Below are 18,583 nucleotides of genomic sequence, written 5' to 3'. Positions count from 1 at the left end.
TTGAGTTAAGCCGCTGAAAATAATACTGTCTAGTCTTGTAGATCCATCCTGTCCAACCACGATATCTTTTACCTGGACTGCGTTAAAATTCATCAAGTTTCATAATTTTCGTGGAGTGTATATACCCACGGGTCGACAATGGGCTAATCGTTCTCTGACCATGATCGGAAATCACATTCGCCGGTTTTAATATTTGGTTGAATATGACAAGCTAGCTAGGACCTTCCGCAATGAACGCACAATTTTATCTGATTGATCGATAAATGTTCTACTGAATGACAAATTTTAAGTAATTGTTTTTATTTGATTGTGGCTAAAATTAGGTTTAAGCAAACATAAGTGAGCGCGGGTGAATTATTTCTTGTGTGGAACTAGTTCGATAATACCGAGTTTAATATCCCCACTGTGCAAGCAGTGTGACTCGTATTTGTTTCATTTAAAGTTTATAAAATATACGAAAATGGCGCTAAGTGCTCCTGCCTGTAAGGATACACAGGTAAGCGGTTCAACCAGTGGTTGCCCCGGCATGGTTCTTATTCAGTTCCTTGCAGGACTTTCAATTTAAAGTGCATAACAAGTATGCGGCGTTCAAAAAATGCGGCGAGCCCCGCAGCAATGTAAATCTTCTGGCGATTTCCTGCAGCCGCGGCTTGCTCTTTGCCGGCAACCCGACGCAGCCGGAACTTAAGGGTATGTACGGATTTGTGTTTACATAACTAGTCGTTGCACTCAACCAATGTGCCAATTCTTGCAGTGGCCATCCTCAAGGGTTTGGCCAATTCCAACAAGTCGCTCGGCGAGCAGCCGCAGGCGAGGAGTGTACCCCTACCCAGCGTGCCCAACTATATCTCCTGCAGTGCCGATGGCACTCTGCTGGCGGTTAACCTGACACAGAATGGCACTGGCCTGCTCAACATTTACTCGGTGCCGACATTCTTGGCCGCGGATGTGAATCTCGTCTACAGCATTCGCCTGGCCAGCGAGGACTATATACATGCCGTGCAGCTGCTGTGGAATCCGGTCTTGCCCGGAAGTCTGGCCGTAGTGCTGAGCAACGGTGCCCTCGGCATGTACACCCTGAAGGAGGGGGACACCTTCGAGATGCATTCGCTGGACAAGAGTCAGCAAGTGAAGTGTGGCTGTTGGTCACCCAAGGGAAAGCAAATTGTCCTGGGTTTTCCCGGTGGCAAGATACAGCAGTTCAAGCCGGATCTTACGCCAGCAAAGACACTGGTGTGTCCACCCAACATCCACGATGCTCCGTTCGACACCATCGCCATTCAGTGGCTCTCGACGTTCCAGTTCGCAGTGGTCTTCCTGCAGCATGGCGAGGACTGCAGTCCCGCCCTGTACATATTGAATGCCCCCAAGGGGGGATCGCCCAGCTATACCAACTACTACGACATCTGCTACAGTCTCAACGGGCCACGGAATCATCAGTTTTTCTTTAACCATATGGCCCAGTGGAATTTGCTTCTGGTGACATCGGCCAATGGCGTGGAAGTAGGTATAATGGGTACCTTCGAGTCTGGAGACACCCCCGTCTGGCAGCAGTTTACCCTTATGGATGAGGCGAGGATCGAGCTGCCTCTGAGTGAGGGCACCCAAGAGGAAACCTTCCCCCTCGGGTCTGTCTACGACACATCCTCCACGCACCAACTGACAATCAACGAGCAGAAGCTCCCCACTATGCCCATGGTGCATGTCTTAGGCACCGACGGCACCCTTCTATCGTTTAACTTCCTGAATCTACTCCAAGGTGCCCCCTCTGTGTGCTCTCCGCCAGTGTTTGACAGTTCGGGACAGTTCCGCCCCCTGGACACGCTAATGCCAGCGGAGGAAAAGGAGGCGGCCACAACACCGCCAGAAAAGGAGTCGACTCAGTCCGTTCCCACGGACATGTCCTTTGCCTTCTCCCCGAACACGGTGACATCGACTCCAGCTCCTGCTAAGGACAAGCCGTCCTCGCTGTTCTCCGGCTTCGCTGCATCCGCAGCAAGTACTCCATTTGGAGTTGCTTCAATTGCTGCTCCCACCGCGACAGTAGCGAGTACCGCCTCGGCATTCGGTGGGTTTGGTGCGGCCACGACGACTCCAGCCTTAGGATCCATATTTTCCGCGCCAGGAGCGACCGCTTTTGGTGGTCTGGCTTTGGGTAAATCCAACGCAATGCCAGTGAATGTGGCCAGTGCTCCTCTCGCCGTGCCACCGTCTGCAGCTGCTGCGCCCTTAAACAAGCCCCTCTACACAGTTCCGCACACATTTACGCCAGTGGCAACAAAGCAGCAACCGGCAGCGGTTTCCGTGTCCGTTGCATCCAGACAGTCGCTGGATAACACGGAGTCCATCGTTAGGAACATGATAGCCTTACAGATCGAAGCCTTCAACCAGGACATACAGCAGCAGAAGGGACTCACCACGGAGCTGCTCAGCACCGTAAGGCATCTTATTATTACCGCTCCAATAGAGAACTCATCTCATATCTCACTTGTGCGTCTCTGGCACAGATTGCAGCTCCCTCGGCTCTCAAAAAGTATGCCAAGCGCTTGGACGACCTCGAGGAGCTGAACGAGCAGGCCAAGGACGTGGAGTTCGAGTTGGATGTGCAAGGACTGCGCCAGGGTCTAAATGAGGCCTACGCCATAGTGGCCGAGTGCCGTGGCAAACTGGAGGTCTACGAGAAGCCCGAGTTAGTAGCCTAGTAAACTGTTGCGTATATCCGGCAATGCGTTTCATTGTTGTATCTATCCCCCTAGCATAACGCGGCTGATGAATTCGAGTTCCTACGATCCTGCTGGGCGGCGCATGCTGGCTCGTCTCCGGAGCTACGTGGCGGCCAACGAGGCGCAACTTCGTCTGGCCGAGCAGCAATTGGATCTGCAGTGGGACCAGGTCCAAGATGTGTTGCGGCGCAAAACCAAGTCGAGCATGCATATACCGCACCTGGAGGGGATCTACCAGCAACTGACGCGGCTCCAGAACCTTGTCTCTGACCAGAGGATGATGCAGAACAGGATCAAGGCCAAGCTCAAGGAGCATGGCCTGCTCCAGGCCGCACTTCTCGACCAGGACAAGAGTCGCACTCGCACCAATGAGGCGTTAGTAGCAGCTATGATACCCTCCCCCGGCCACCCTGACTACCTGACTAACTCCTGTCATTTGCTTTTGCTTTCAGTGTAGAAACCTTAGCTGACTCGATTCTCTCGATGAGTCTTAGTCAGACTGTCGACACGAATGCCGCCAAGCTCACACAGCACAAGCTCCGCCAGATCCGAAACGTGGTGCAGCTGCAAAAGGTCAGCATCATTAGTCCCCAGCGTCCAGATCGTGTGGGGCTCAAGTCCGAAGTTATACTCGAGACCAAGCGCAAGGCAGAGATATTGAAAAAGGCCGCCGCAAAGGCAACTACTGCCAACAAGGCCACCCAGGTGGCGGCACCGACACCGGCACCGGCAGCCGCTGCTCCTGTTGCGCCCCAACTACCAAAACCAACAGCATCCAAGCCCGCGGCCAGCATCCCGGCCCTCAGTGCTGCACCCATCGGAACGCCATTCGCCTTCAGCCAGAGCAGTCCGTTTGTGAAGACTTCGAATGTGACCACGACAACCACCACGGTAAGCTCTGGAGAGGCTCCAAAGCCGGCTGTCTCTTTGTTCGGAGGGCCAAGTAGGTCCGGCTTGAGCTTTGGACTGGTAGGAGGTGGTCTTTCGTTTGGGGGACTTTCTGCAGCGGATAATTCAACTGGGGCCAAGCCGTTCCTGTTTGGAGGATTTGGGATTAGAAAGGAGGCCACAGCAAAGCCGGCTCCTGAGCCAGCAAAGGCACAGGAGCCCCTAGCGAGGGATACTACACCTTTTACTGCAGAGGTGGAGCCAGCGAAGGCACCGGAAACCCCAAAAGCAGAGACTGCTGGCAAATCCTTCTGCTTCACAGGATTCGGAGGAACTGGCACTCCCAGCTCCACGTTTAGCTTCGGAGGTCTGGGCTCTTCCCTGGGTTTTGGCGGCGTAGCAAAGACCGATTCCAACGCCGCAGTGACGTCATCAGCTTCTGGCGTTCCCCGTGGCTTGTTCGCCGCAGCTGCAGCTGCACCGAAGCCTAACGAAGGTGACACAGCGGTGACGAGCAACAGCCTCACCACCAAGCCAACGGTCGCCACCCTGACTGCCGCTGCCGCTCCACCGTTGCCAACAAACAACAGCGGCGTGACCAGTACCGCCCCCAGCAGCTCTGATTCCCTTGGAGGGCTTTTCGGATCTGTCAATATATGCAAGCCACAAATCAAGGAATCCTCCGGCGGTGAGTTATGGAGGAGTTTTGGAGCTGGCTTATAAACTAATTCTGATTCCATTTGCAAACAGCTTCTGGACAGCCTGCAAATATCTTTGACAGTGGCTTCTCATTTGGGGGACGAGGTGGAGATGAACCGAAGGGATTATTTGCGACCATCACTCCAGCCACAACAGCAACAGCAACGGCAAAAGAAACTCCTGCAACCGCAGCACCAACTACGATAAAAATGGAGCCAGTGAGCACCACAGCCGCAACAACTACAGCACCTGCACCAGCTGCATCGGCTGCTCCGGCAACAACCACTTCACCGGCCGCTGCTCCGACAGTAGTGGTTGCGGTTCCTCCGAACACGACTTCAGCTGCAGCGCCAGCAGTCTCTTCGACTGTGACCTGGAGCACAGCGGTGCCAGGCAGTACATTCTCCTTCTCCAATGCATTCAGCAGCCTCAGCACCGCTCCGGCCGCCCCCGCCCCCGTCACAGCCACCAGCTCCAGTGCCTCTACAGTGAGCAATTCATCGTCTTCGGTGTTTGGAGGATCCTTTACAGTAGCACCAGCAACAACAGCGGCACCTGTAGCCAGCAATCCATTCCTGGCATCGACAACGGCTTCAGCAGCAACCTCCACGAACCTTTTTGGAAATGTGGCCAAGTCCGAGACCAGCGTGTTTGGAGGTGCACCTGGAACCAATCCCACTCCTGCTGCAGCTGCTTCCCCACCCAGTGGCCTCTTTGCTGCAGCAGCTATCAGTAATCCGGCGCCTTTTGGCAGCCCTCCACCGGGAACGGCCGCCTCCGGGGGCAACATATTTAGACAGGCCAACAAACCAAGTGTTTTCGGTCAGCCGTCTGCAGGAGCAAGCGGCGGTACGTCTATTTTTGGAGGGTCATCCGGCTCTCCATTTGGATCGACCTCCATTTTTGGCGGAAGCAATGCGCAAAGCCCTGCCAATGTACCCACTGCCGGAAGTACATCCATATTCGGTCAGAACGTCTTTGGGCAACCGGCGGCACAAACAGCGACGCCAGTGGCAGGCGGTAATATATTTGCAAGTCCTGAGAGCGCCAGCCAACAACCGCAACCCTCTGCTTTTGGTGGAGGCGGATCTATTTTTGGCGGACCGGCGGCGACAAGTTCTTCGCCTGCTTCTGGTGGATCAATCTTTGGCGGTGGCAGCAGCTCTGGATTTGGTTCATTCTCCCAGACTGCCCCTTCTCCTGGAGGCTTTGGCAGTGGCTTTGCTCAGGGCGCCGGATCGTCAGTGGCCCAATCCGGCTTTGGATCACCCCAAACGCCACAGCAGGCTGCTCCGGGTGGATTTGGAGCCAAGCCCGTATTCGGTGGCTCTCCAGCCTTCGGGGCCAGTCCCACCTTTGGGGGAGGCGCAACGTTTGGCAGTCCCAAGGGATTTGGCGGCTTTGGAGCCAGCCCTAACGTAGCCGCACCACCAGCCTTCGGAGCCCCTGCAAAACCGGCCGGCGGCAACATCTTCGACACCTTGGGTGGTCAGGACTCTGGCTTGTCCTTTGGCAATCTGGCCCAGACCGGCAGCCCCAATGCCCAGAAGCCAGCTTTTGGCGGGTGAGTAGACAAATCAGCGTTCCTATAATGATTTACTATGCAACAAATGTTCTCTATCATTGCAGATCGAGTTTTATGAATTATCGTTGAATTTATGTCCTGTCTCGTCCAATTACTTGATTTGTTCTTCCCGTTACGATTAGAATATAACTTTACCAATTAAGTCCTAATTACATGTAAATTCTTAAATATATTTCAGCACAAAATTATAATTCATATAACCATATACGCGATATATTCAACATGTATAACAGCCCAATGAGATATGTGAAATAGTAAAGCCCAGCACTTCCTTGATGGAGTCCGATCACTGTCGAATCGGACAGCGCCAGGGCTTCCTGTCGTTGCAAAAGTATCCCTGATTATCTCTAATCAAAAACATTTTTCCGATGACAGGAAGCCATCGGATGCTTAGATCGGTACACAAAAAGCTAAGAAAAGTAAATATGTATAGCTGGGGATGCTGGAAGGATCAGTCCAAGGATCAAGGATATTTTTCTGATCCCAGGAAGCCATGGAACGACCAGATCGGCCACAAATAAAGGAGAAAACAAAACAGGCCTGTTGTTGTTGCCAATTGTTGTGCAACAACAACCCTCAAATTTGCGGCCGCTCAAATGGCAGGAAACGAGATTTTTCGATCTGAGATACCAGGCGAACAGAAGTCAGCAGAAGGTCTCCCTTTTGAAATTGATTGGAAATCCCAAAAGTATGCATATTATATTGCTTTCTGCTAATTTGTGTTCGCCTGGTAGCCCAGATTTCAAAATCGAAAAATCTCGGTTTTGAGCGGAACCAAATTGAGGGGATTGTTGTACAACAAACGTAACAGGATGTTGTTGTAATTTGTTGTTGATGGATAACTCTGCCATTTCTCGTCCGATCTGGTCGTGCGATGGCTTCCTGTGATCGTAAGAAAATCCTTGATCTGATAGAGTCCTTTTTAACAGGAACTATCCTTTTCAACGTTGCCCGACAGCCGTCCCTAAGATACTGTCGCATATCTCGCTTGAGGCTGGGTTTTCAGTGGACCCAACAGATAATTTTCAATGATACAAAAATAGTGCTTCAAAATCAATTTTGTAAATGTATGTATAATACAGATTGTCTCCATTAAAAATATATTTATATTCGATTACGCTTTATGAAAAATAAACTATTTTACAAGCCGGGTACAGATACTTTTGGCCATGCAGACCGACCTGGTGGTACTTCTATTCCTCTGCTGCTGTCTCGGCGGGGGGCAAGTGGTAAGCAATCGTCTGGGGAAAGATTCAAGCACTTATGGAGGGGCTCTGTTTCCCCATAGTGCTGCGATGAACAGTTGGTGTACAAGATGACGAACATAGAGTGCCTCGGGAACCCGGACCGTGTGCAAAATTTCTCCTGCTATCTGAAAGCGGTCAACTGGAATAAGGCCGTCGTCAACATGGACTGTTACATCACTGTACCACTGCGCAATCCTGTGGTAAGGTGGAAGGGGACAACCTCTGGACCAAAACTGATCGATATCTCTGCCAGGTTCGGCTGCAGGTCTTCAAGACGGACTATAGCAACAAGTGGCAGCCTTTCCTGATAGACGTCTCTATTAACGTATGCGACGTGATGTCTAGGAGGAACTTCCTGCCCTACGGTGTCATCTTCAGGAAGATAGCCAGGCGTTTCAGCAACCTCAATGGCTCCTTCCAAATTTCGGTATGGGTTGTGGAGGTCCCCTTGAGTAGCTGCTTTTTAAATATATCCTTTACGTGTATTTCCGTTTTCAGGGTCATATATAAGGTCGGAATGGATTCTTGGACCCATCCTTGGTTCCACCCTTTCCAATTGGCTTCTATCAGGTGAGCGGCGTAGTCGTGGATAGAAATGCCACCGACAGCGAGTACGTGGGCACCGTCAAGTTCTTTTTGCAGGCCATGGAGCCGGTGAAGAGGCCCACGTTCAAGAAGCAGTGAGAGAACGTCGGCTGTATGGGGAATAAAGCTCAAAATAAACTTTACACTAAAAATTAGTCATTATTTTGGATGGAATAAAAGACAGTTTCGCTTGGAACATTTACGCTTGTCACGTTTATTACGAAACAAATATTACACACAGAAATAAAAGCCATACTCGTATTTGCTGATTTTACCCCATAGTCAATCCAAAATATTGTACTTGAATTCTCATCCCAACTCTTTTGCTGAACACAATTAGCGGCCGCGAACCGGCGAAATCTCCGTGAGGTAATTGTAAACGATAAGAACTGATAATTAAACTTGGTTTAGCAACAGCTATTACACATAATACATATAGTATATGTATATATATTTGTCAATAGGTTATACAATACATATCGTATGCGTATAATTAGTGCAGTGCGCATAACTACACATGAATAATTCATAAAAATAATACATACAGCACGGATACTGATACAGATACAGATTAAAAGACAAGTATTATAAATATATATAAAAGACAACTAAAATGACCAAAAGGGGTGGGGCTATTACACATGATCTTGTATCGTATATGCGCATATATAATATATATGTGGATATAAATAGTGAAAAATAGTCAAAAACATTTTACATATACATATAGAGTCATACATACATACAGCATACATATAAGTATATATAGATAGATTAGTATAAATAATTATTATTATATCAATATATGTATATATATTTATAGGTTTCTTTAAATGCAATTCGATTTTTGTTTTTGTTTCTTTAGGACTAACTTAGGTTGGTAATTGTTAATTGTTAGAGATTTACATGCGACTACCCAGCTTAGATGTTGTTATCCGAATTATGTTTAGGATATTGGTTTTCGTTAATTGTAAGATTAGTTACGCTTCGTTTGCACACAGGTTTAGTTTAGTTTAGTTACGATTATTATTATAGTTACTATTATTATTATTTGTATGCTTCTAGACTAGTTCTAGGGAAAACACTTGCAACAATTTGCTGGAAATTCGTTACACGTTTTTTGGGGGCAATTTGTTGTTTCGTTTTCGATTCGATTTGATTCGATTCTCTCATTCGATTCTTTGTTTCCTGGTTGTTCGTTCTGTTCTATCAAAATACTTTCATTTCATTTCATTTGAGCAACTTAAACTTAAGAAGGTTCCGTTTATATGCACTTATTATCGTTTGCTACTCGTTTCTTTGAGACTGTGGTTTGCATGGTGCGTTTAAAACGACCCTTGCATTGTGTAATTGTGTGTTTCGTTAAGCTTATCGTTTATCATTTATCGTTTATCGATTATCGTTTTGTCATTCGATCGATATCAATCGTTCATCTGGTTATCTTTCAACAACTGTTGCGTTTCGTTTTCTATCTACAAAAGGAATCTGTACTAAATCCAATTTCAGTGTTCTTTCGATTTGGAGGTGGAGGATCTGATGATTTGGGGCAAGGGGAATGTTTCAGATGGGCGCATGCTATGGCGGGCAGGCAGGGGCGTGGCACATGCAATGACTTGCTTAAAGCTCGAAAAGGTGGTTTGCTTTTGTTTTTTTTTTAGTGTGGACGTTGACATGCAATGACTGCATCTTTCAAGAGGCGTGACACCAGCAGAAGGCTGTTACGCGCGGATCCCAGGCAAAACGCAGCCCTCCTCCCGCCCAACCGACCGAGGGGCGCTGCCGCATGACGCGCGGTGCGTAGCCGAACCAAACGCGAACATGCAAGAAAGATAGCTATTAGACTAACATTCGAGGAAAATTAGTACTAAACTTACTAAGAAACTAAGCATGCAATCAAAGTACAAATACCACTACAGTTACTAATTAATAGAAAGGTGTGTAAGGATTAATAATTTAATAAGAGGAAGAGAATTAGTGGTGGATATAATATGGTAGAGGGAATTATAATCCGAGCATAAGACCCTAAACGGTTCATGCAAGGAATAATTCGATCTACAAAGTGGAAGGAACAACGGTATAAAATTTCTAGTCAGTCTAATAGGAATCGTGAAGTTTATGCGGCTCAACAGATCAGGGCTGTCTATGTCACCCCTGATCAAGTTGTGCATAAATATCACACCAAGCATTTTTCTACGGTTAACTAAGGATGGGAGGTTTACTAATAGTAGTCTACTAGAGTAAGATGGGAGTCTTACACCCGCATCCCAGTTAAGGCCCCGCAGAGCAAAGAGTAAAAAGTTTTTCTGTACTGATTCTATACGGTCCTGGTGTACTTTGTACTGAGGGCACCATACACAGGAGCCGTATTCTAAGATCGGACGAACAAGCGAGGTGTAGAGAGTCTTTGTTATATAGGGGTCGTCAAATTCCTTTGACCACCTCTTTATAAACCCAAGCATGCTCATGGCCTTATTTACCATGGTAGAAATGTGTTCGGAAAACTTTAACTTGGGGTCTAACATAACACCCAGATCATCCACCAGGGTAATTCTCTCAAGAGAACCACCAAATAGGGTGTAAGGAGCCAACAAAGGGCTAGAACGATGAAATGTCATAACTTTGCATTTCGAGGCATTAAGGTGTAACAAGTTTGCACAACACCATGACTGAAAGTTATTGAGATCGGATTGCAAGCGAGAATGAAATGAAATGTCCTTGTACTGGACACAGAGTTTAACATCATCCGCATACATAAGTACTCGAGAGTATGTTAATACTGAAGGTAAGTCATTAATAAAGAGTGTGAAGAGTAAGGGGCCTAGATGGCTGCCTTGTGGTACTCCCGAAGAAACCTTTACTGGTAAAGAGAGGGAGTTTTTGAAGAGGACTCTTTGAGACCTAGAACAAAGATAGCTAGAAATCCATCTCAGGAGGTTGGGCGGAAACCCTAAAAGGTCAAGTTTATGCGCTAAAAGGGAATGGTTTACAGAGTCGAATGCTTTACTAAAGTCGGTGTAAATAACATCCGTCTGTAAGTTACCTTGAAAGCCTTTAATAATGAAAGAGGTAAACTCTAACAAGTTCGTGGTGGTTGATCGCCGCCTTATAAATCCATGCTGAGTTGGAGATATAAGTGACTTGCAGAGATGTTGCAAGTGCGGAGTTAAAACCCTCTCAAACATTTTAGGAATAGCGGATAACTTTGCTATACCTCTATAATTTTTTGCATCAGACTTGCTACCTTTTTTATGGAGAGGAATTATAAACGATTCCTTCCAGATCGGGGGAAGCAAGAAGAATCAATGGATAGGGTGAAGAGTTTAAGCAAAGGTCCACACAGAGCCTCGGCGCAGTACCTGAGTACACAACCTGGAACCCCGTCTGGACCCGGTGAAAACACCGGCTTAACTAGTCGAAGATCATGAAGTAGGGAACATTCATTTAACAAGGGACTGAAAATGCCGTTCGACCTCGGTAAACCGTATGGGTACGGATGACCAGAGTAGCTTTCCTCAGAATAGGTGGTTTGGAAGAATTGGGCAAAAAGATCGGCAATTGCCTGATCATTATTTGCCGACGTATTACAAAATGATAGCGAGGATGGGTGTGCGGACGTTCTACGCTTACTGTTTACGAAGCTGTAAAACTGTTTAGGGTCCTGAGAAAAACGTATCCTGCATCGAGATAGGTAGTTCTTATAGCATTGAGCATTAAGAACTGAAAAGTTTGACCGAGCTAATACATAGCGAGAGTGAGAAGTAGGAGAACCCACTTCTTGAAATTTTTTATAAAGTCTTGATTTTAAGTTTTTTAGACTGGATAACTCTTTGGTAAACCAAGGGGGTTTTCCAGATCTAGTCGGACAAGAAAGCGGGACACAAGAATCGAAAAATGTGCCAAGAGCATTGTAAAAAATGTTTGTGCCTTTTATGATATCAGTGCACAAGTACAAAGCGGACCAATCAAAATCCCTAATGAGGTTATTAAGCTTCGCAAACTCGGCTTTACGAAAGCAGCGGACACGTTCGGGCAGCCTACTCGACCGATCCAATACAGTTGGTCCTATATCTAGCGACACCTCGAAAGTAGGGTGGTAGGCGTCTTCAGGTATAGTGAGCGGAAGGGCTCGGGTTAACAACACTATGGTCGGATCCGATACAAAGCACAGATCAAGCAATCGACCCAAGGAATTATTCACATGGTTGACTTGAGACAGGGATAGGTCAAGCAAGCCGTCAACAAAGTCATGTCGTGACATGGGCACTAGAATACTAGACTCGTTTACCGAAGACCAAACAGTTCCTGGCAAGTTGAAGTCACCAAGAACTATCATACGATCTTTATCAGATAGCGAGGAAGAAACAGCGGTTAAAGCGGACAAGTGCTGCTCATAAATTGAAATATCCGAAGAAGGTGGGATATACGAGCAAGTAATGAATATAGCGAAAGCGGGAAGAATCAGTTTTACACACAGGAATTCCAGTTCCTGTTGAACTTGGACTGTGAAGTGTTCCGACGTGAAGTAAGAGTCCACTGCAATTAGAACCCCCCCTGCCCGTCGAGACGAACGGTCCTTTCTAAAAGTTGTGTACCGACCTGCCAAAACCTCGGAACTAAGAATGTCCGGCTTTAACCAGGTTTCAGTAAACACAATAACGTGGGAAGCAAATGCAACACTATCCCGGAAAAGAATGCTGAGCTTACTACGCAAGCCTCTTACATTCTGATAGGTTACTAAAAGAGAAGTTAGTTTTTTGGAAAGGTGGAGGCAAGACGGGAAGTTGAGGAAGAGGAAGTTGAGGTTGAGGTTGAGGGTGGCACACTGGAAAGGTTTGGAAGGGATATGGGGGGCCTATTCTTCTTCTTAGCCTTAAACTCCTTCACCACCAAATGCTCCGGCCAAAATTTGGCGGAGCAAATGGTGTCAAATTGAGTTGGGGAGATGCTTATCTTAAACGAGGCTATCTCCCTGGCATAAGAGAAGTTAAATATCTCCACCTTTAAACCCACGGCTTTTATTTTGCTTTGAATAAAAGCAATTACATCATTAGATGTGAGGTCACGGGGGAAGCACACACTAAATTGTGCGAAAGAAAGACAATTTGCGGGGGCGGGAAAGTAAATTTCTCTCTGAAACGGAAGCGGACATGGACATGGACATGGCAGGGGCTACAGTTGCGTACATACATAGACTGGATATTCGGATCGTTAGATCGCCATTTAATAAGTTAGTTATTCAGTTATTATGCACATCGCCTGGGTAGCTTGCACTAGTAAATTTATATATCAATATATATGGAATATATACGTATATGTGGCGAGGATTTGCCAGCAGCCCAATGAAGGTATTTCCATCAGTTGCTGGATACCCAGCCGAAGGATTACATGGTAGATATAAAAAGCGCAAAGGGAAGAAAGCAAATCGATGCCCCTGCTCCATATGTATACTATATGTACATATATAGATTATGCGATTAGCTGATGTATATATGTATAGGGACGTGTATATATGGCATATGGTTCGAGTATATATATCTGTGAGTATACATATGCTGAAGGAGCAGTAGTAGTAGTAGTAGAAGGAGAATGCCTCGTATCCTAGTAGTAGCGGGAATCGATAGAGTGAACAATTATAACGACGACAACGATGGCGATGGCGATGACGATGCGGAGGGATTGGGGAAATGGGGAAAATGGGGCATTCGACACCGAACATCGAACACCCTTTGTTGTACTACCAGTGCATCATCCGCAGCTGATCGAGAATGCGCTGCTTGAAGAAGGTGCCCAGCATCCCGAAGACCGTCGAGACGGCTGCAATGCCCATCATGACCTGCATGACGCAATGGATGCCGGACAGCTCCTCCTCCGTCTGCTTGTGGCGGTGGCGCGCCCTGTGGTGACGCCTGCCCCCGCCTCCGTTCTCGTGCAGGCGCTGCAGCCGTTCCATGTCCTCGTCGAACTGCGGCACAATGGCCAGATTGATGACCTCCGTCTTGGACAGCAGTTGCTCGTTGGCTATCGTGTGGGCCTCCGTGGCCCCACCGCCGCCCTTGCTGGTGGCCTCGTTGTGCTCCCGCTCCCGTTCGCGCTGCTTCTCCAGCTCTCGAATGCGGGACCGCTCGTCCAGCATCGTGTTGTCCCTGCTGAAGTCGAAATCGCGGCTGAACGGATGCAGCGGCTGCTGCAGCGTGCGCCCGGAGGTGGGGTACACGGCCAGGTTTACCTTCGTGAGGAAGTGACGCGGCGTTTCGCCACCAGCTCCGCCTGGCTGGGCCAGCAGGGAGCGAGGAGTGGCTTCCGTGGGCAGAGTGGGCAGCTGATCGCGCACTCGCGTCTCCTGGAACTGGTTCTTCTTGATGCCCAGCACCTCGGACAGCGGCCGGTTGATCATGGCCAGCAGCGAGTCGGAGGTGGGGCGGATGATGAAGGATCCGCCAGGCTGGACATTAGCCGGGGGCTCCATAATCTCTGGCAGGACCGGCTTTGGCGTGGTGGCCGCTGCGGCCTCCGACTTGCCATCCTCATGGTCCTCGCTATCCTCGCTGTCCGTATACACGGAATCGTCCGAGGAGAATTCGTCGGCTGCGCTGTCCAGGGAGGTCTTTGAGGGCTCCTTCGACGGCGTGCCGGCGAACTTGTGTGTGAGGTTGCGTATGTGCTCGTACTTGGAGTTCTCCGAGTCTCCGCGGTAGAGCAGAGCCACCTTGCCATCGGGTGTTAGAACGGGCGTAATCTTCGGATGTGGCGACGGAAAACGATGACTGCTCTCTGGGTCGGGCGACAAGGCATCGAAGTCGGTGAGCGCTGGCTTCTTCTGTTGCTGCTGCAGGTCCTTGTCCTGCTCCTGATCCTTGTCCGTCTCTTGGTAGACGATGCTCACCTTTCCGAGCGGCGTCGAGATGATCTTGATGGCATCGTTGCCGTTCTTGCGGTAATAGTGGCTGCCACTCTTCCGCTGCTGCTGATGCTGCGAGCCAGCACCAAAGAAGCCAGCACCGTCGCCTGTGTCGGCGAACTCGTCATCGACGCCGTCATCCTTGTCCTCGCCATCCTCATCATCGTTAGCAAAATGGCCGCTGCTCTCGCGCAGATCGATCGCAGTGCTCGGCACGGCCACGGGCACTGCCACCGCCGCAGCGGACTGGCTCTCCGTCAGCAGCTTCTTGCGGATGTTCTCTAATTGGCTCTGGTGGTAGTTGGCGCTGCCACTGCTGCTGCTACTGCTGCTTGGCCGGAAACGCGTCTGCAGGCCGCCAAAGCCACTGCCCTCCTCATTGACGAACTGCTCTTCGTCCGCCCGTGGCCTGACTGTACGCGGACGCTCCAGGGCTATTCTTTCATCATCCTCGTCATAGCCCATATCCTCCTCCTCATCCTGGACGCCCACCAGACCCTTGGGGTCGGGCAGCGACTCGGGTTCCCGCTCCTGCTCCTGCTCATCCTGTCCATTTTCATTTTCACCTGGAAAATCATCATCGTCCAGACCATCGTCATCATCATCATCATCATCATCGTAGAGATCTGCCTGCATGCGATCTGTCTGCTCAGTGGGATAGTCCTCGCTATCCCCCGCATCAGCATGGCCTAGTGAAGCCGTCTCCGGCTCCATCTCATCCTCCTCCTCCTTTTCAACACTCTCGGCCCCAGTTTCGTGGTATCCCTAGGGCTAAAGCTAAGACTATCGGTACTATTACTACTACTACTATTATAATTTAAATTTAAACCTGTTCCTAAACTAACATCTAAGCTGCTATTGCTCCGTTCGAGCAATTGGGTAGTCGCATCTTTCAGTCAGTAGCATTTCTTGGTGCATCCGCACTTCCGGACAATATCCAAGTTCTTGATGTACTTGCGGTTTTTGCTGCACACCATGCGCACCTATCGACGAAACAAAAGGGGGACAAGTTTCCATTAATCAACATCCGTCTATCCATCCATCCATGCATGCACTCACCTTGCGGCGCCTCACAATCTTGGCCGCGCAGCACTGATTGCCGCAGCCTCCCACGCACTTGGCGTACTTCAGCGGCTGCCGGGAGCGGCAGTCGTTCTCCGTGTAGTACTCTCGCACCTGCTCCTTGCGGCACGTGGATGCTGCTGCAAAATATCAAGAATCAACAAAGTGTAATTAGTCAAGAGGTTGGGCTCATTAAAAGGCAGCAGATCTAAAACCCCCCGCCACCCATTTAGAGGATGAGCGTTGAACGTGTGCTGTGGCAGGTGTTTGTTTGCGTGTAAAGCAAATGAAGAGGTGATGTGCGGGCCAGTCAAGCGATACTTTTGGAGGAGCGCAAAACTCCTAAGCATAGGAATATGTACCTATATACACACGAGTAGAGCTACTCGGTAGAACTCACACAAGCTCCCACATACGACTATCTTTTACATAGAAACGAAACCTCTTTCAAAAGATGTCTTTTACATCTGATTTCCCTTTGGAAATGCTCCAAGAATACAAATTTCTACATCACTTTCAGGGGTATTACAATCCCTATCTAGTCGATAGCTCGACAATTCGATATTCTCTCTCTTTCGTTGACCCCAAGACTTGATGTGGGAGTAGGAGGCAAAAAGCATGATAGATGTATTTATGTACCGGTGATTGTTGGGGGCTCTGTGATGCCCTCACCTTGATCGCAGTAGCGTCCGCGCTGGCCGTGCTTGCACTTGCACTGGTAGCCATCTCGGGCATTGGCATTTGCCACACACCGGCTGCCCCGTCGGCACTTGTTCTCCAAGCAGGGATCCACGGGTTCCTAACGAAAATAACAAACATAAGTAAACATAAACACAGGTTAAAGATCCCTCTGGTCGTACCTCTTTCATGTGAGGCGTCTCGTCCATGAAGTCCTGCTCATCATCCTCCTCCTCGGCGGGCTCGCCCTCGAGCAGTGCACAGCCCGGCGTGATCTTCTGCTGGCGCTGGGCATTGCCAAAGTCCACCAGCTTGTGGTTGATCCACACCTCCTTCATGCAGCCCTTGAAGCTGGTCAGGTTGCGGATCTGCCAGTTCTTGTAGGCCTGCTGTGCGGGCTCCGAGGGCAGGCCGCCCAGGAACATGGGCGTCATCAGTTTCAGGTAGTCGTTGGAGCCCTCGTTGATGATGGAGCGTGCCAGGCCGCGGTCTACGCGCAGCGTAAAGTTCTTCTTGATGGCGAGCAGCTCGACGGCATGGTACTTGCCGTCCGCCACCATCTCGAAGCTGTACATGGTGGACACGGGATAGTTGCCCACGTCGTAGCTGACCCGGATGCGTCCGTTGAACAGTTCCACAGCCAGGTGGGCGTCCTGCCCGTCGTACATGAGTATGCCGTTCTGTTCCGCGCTGCTGAAGACGATGGTCACATTGGCCTCGGGTCTGGTGCGGAGCGGCTCCAGCTCCACGAACGAGTTGTTGTGCACAAAGCTGATGCTGGTGAGGTACTCGCACCACTTGCCCGTGTAGCCCGGATGGCACTTGCAGAGGTAGTCGGAGCCGGCGGCATTCGGCTGGAAGCAGACGCCATGCTTGCACTCGTGGTTCTGGCAGGGCGACGTCTGCGGGTACATCATGGAGATCATGTTGTGTCCCTCGCAGTACTGGCCGGTGAAGTCGTCGGGGCACTTGCACACGTAGTCGTTGATGCCGTCGATGCACGTGCCGCCGTTCTGGCACATGTGGTTTTGGCAGTCGTCGATGTTGTCCGTACAGTTGGTTCCGTGGAAGCCCGCCTGGCATTCGCAGCTGTAGTGCGTGAAGTGGTCCACGCATTTGGCCCCGTTGGCGCAGGGATTGAACTCCTGGCTGCAGAACTGGATCTTGGTGTCGCAGAACTCGCCGCTGAACCCTGGCTGGCACTCGCAGATGTACGACTCCACGCCGTCGTTGCAGGTGGCGTTGTTCTGGCACTTGGTCTCGCCCAGGCAATCGTCGATGTTAGTCTCGCAGCGGGCGCCCGAGTATCCGGGGGCACACTGGCAGCTGAAGCGTCCCTCCTCGAGCACCGTGCAGGTGGCGTTGTTGCGGCACGGGTTGCCGTAGCAGGCGTCTATCATGTACTCGCAGTGTCTGCCGTGGTAGCCCGGCTGGCAGAGGCACTGGTACTCCCGCTGGGGCAGGGCCACGCACTGGGCCTTGTTCTGGCAGGGCTGGTCAAAGCAGGCGTTGCACTTGGCCAGGATGCCGTTGCGCACGCGGCCGCGGCACACAAAATTGGACGAGGGCGTCGACAGGATCAGCTTGTCCTTCATCTGCTCGGGCTCCGCACAGCGCGCAATGCCCGGCTCCACGTAGTCCAGCTTGATCCAGTCGGAGAACCACTTGAGACTGCAGTCGCAGTACAGGGGATTGCTACCCAAGGCTCTGTTTCGTTGGCGGAAAAGCGGAAGAAGTTCCTTCAGTAAGCAGTCGGCCAATGCGGAAGCATTCCAGATTACTAGATTACTCTACTCACATGTGTGTCAATGACTTGAGATCCTCGAAGGAGCCCTCCGGCAGCATCGAGATGCGATTGCCGTGCAGCGAGAGCACGCGCAGGTTATTGAGGCCAGACAACGCATGCCGCTGCAGACACTGTAGCTTGTTGTACGAGATGATGCTGCAAAAGGGCGAACCGGGAAATGTTTACAAAAATTGCAATAGCCACACACACAGACCCACAGAGAGGCAGACACAATTGGTGAAGAAATGAAAGTAATTGCAAAACGTTTTCCATTCGCAATCGGACAAAATGAAAACCAAGCTAAACTAACGGCTAAGCTTTGATTGTGGATAGCGCACACAATGCACAGGCGGCACAGTGGGAGGATGTGGCGAATATTCTCCGGTAAAAAACTAAACCTGATTGGACAGATCTATCCAAATGGAGACTTGT

General features: G+C 49.7%; 3 protein-coding genes across 3 annotated transcripts in view; 2 read left to right on the top strand and 1 right to left on the bottom strand.

Moving 5' to 3' along the window:
* The first annotated feature begins 384 nt into the window (after window positions 1-384).
* On the top strand, window positions 385-6,100 carry LOC117194134 (nuclear pore complex protein Nup214-like). Its single transcript, XM_033398784.1, has 8 exons — window positions 385-496; window positions 552-690; window positions 755-2,436; window positions 2,508-2,689; window positions 2,757-3,098; window positions 3,176-4,299; window positions 4,362-5,874; window positions 5,940-6,100. Exons 1-8 carry the CDS (start codon window positions 461-463, stop codon window positions 5,962-5,964), a joined length of 5,043 nt encoding a protein of 1,680 aa, XP_033254675.1. The 5' UTR covers window positions 385-460; the 3' UTR covers window positions 5,965-6,100.
* Window positions 6,101-6,205: 105 nt separating this feature from the next.
* LOC108158611 lies at window positions 6,206-7,915 on the top strand. Its single transcript, XM_017291085.2, has 2 exons — window positions 6,206-7,342; window positions 7,396-7,915. Exons 1-2 carry the CDS (start codon window positions 7,211-7,213, stop codon window positions 7,714-7,716), a joined length of 453 nt encoding a protein of 150 aa, XP_017146574.2. The 5' UTR covers window positions 6,206-7,210; the 3' UTR covers window positions 7,717-7,915.
* Window positions 7,916-12,788: 4,873 nt separating this feature from the next.
* The window catches only part of LOC117193781 (protein slit-like), a 126,672-nt gene continuing 120,877 nt past the window's right edge, over window positions 12,789-18,583 (bottom strand). The window contains 6 exon segments of the mRNA XM_033398508.1: window positions 12,789-15,327; window positions 15,366-15,608; window positions 15,685-15,827; window positions 16,327-16,486; window positions 16,548-18,072; window positions 18,164-18,307. Of these exon segments, the coding sequence (XP_033254399.1) occupies window positions 13,462-15,327; window positions 15,366-15,608; window positions 15,685-15,827; window positions 16,327-16,486; window positions 16,548-18,072; window positions 18,164-18,307 (4,081 nt within the window). The 3' untranslated portion in view covers window positions 12,789-13,461.

Source organism: Drosophila miranda, assembly GCF_003369915.1.
Source record: "Drosophila miranda strain MSH22 chromosome Y unlocalized genomic scaffold, D.miranda_PacBio2.1 Contig_Y2_pilon, whole genome shotgun sequence".
Taxonomy (NCBI): domain Eukaryota; kingdom Metazoa; phylum Arthropoda; class Insecta; order Diptera; family Drosophilidae; genus Drosophila; species Drosophila miranda.
Note: the sequence above shows the minus strand (reverse complement) of the source record. Positions and strands in the feature narration are given on the sequence as shown.

Coding starts and splice junctions, on each gene's coding strand:
- LOC117194134 (XM_033398784.1), top strand. CDS start 461: ATGGCGCTAAGTGCTCCTGCCTGTAAGGATACACAG. Junction 2,690..2,756: donor GAGGTCTACGAGAAGCCCGA/GTTAGTAGCCTA, acceptor CTATCCCCCTAG/CATAACGCGGCTGATGAATT. Junction 4,300..4,361: donor AATCAAGGAATCCTCCGGCG/GTGAGTTATGGA, acceptor ATTTGCAAACAG/CTTCTGGACAGCCTGCAAAT.
- LOC108158611 (XM_017291085.2), top strand. CDS start 7,211: ATGACGAACATAGAGTGCCTCGGGAACCCGGACCGTGTGCAAAATTTC. Junction 7,343..7,395: donor TACCACTGCGCAATCCTGTG/GTAAGGTGGAAG, acceptor TATCTCTGCCAG/GTTCGGCTGCAGGTCTTCAA.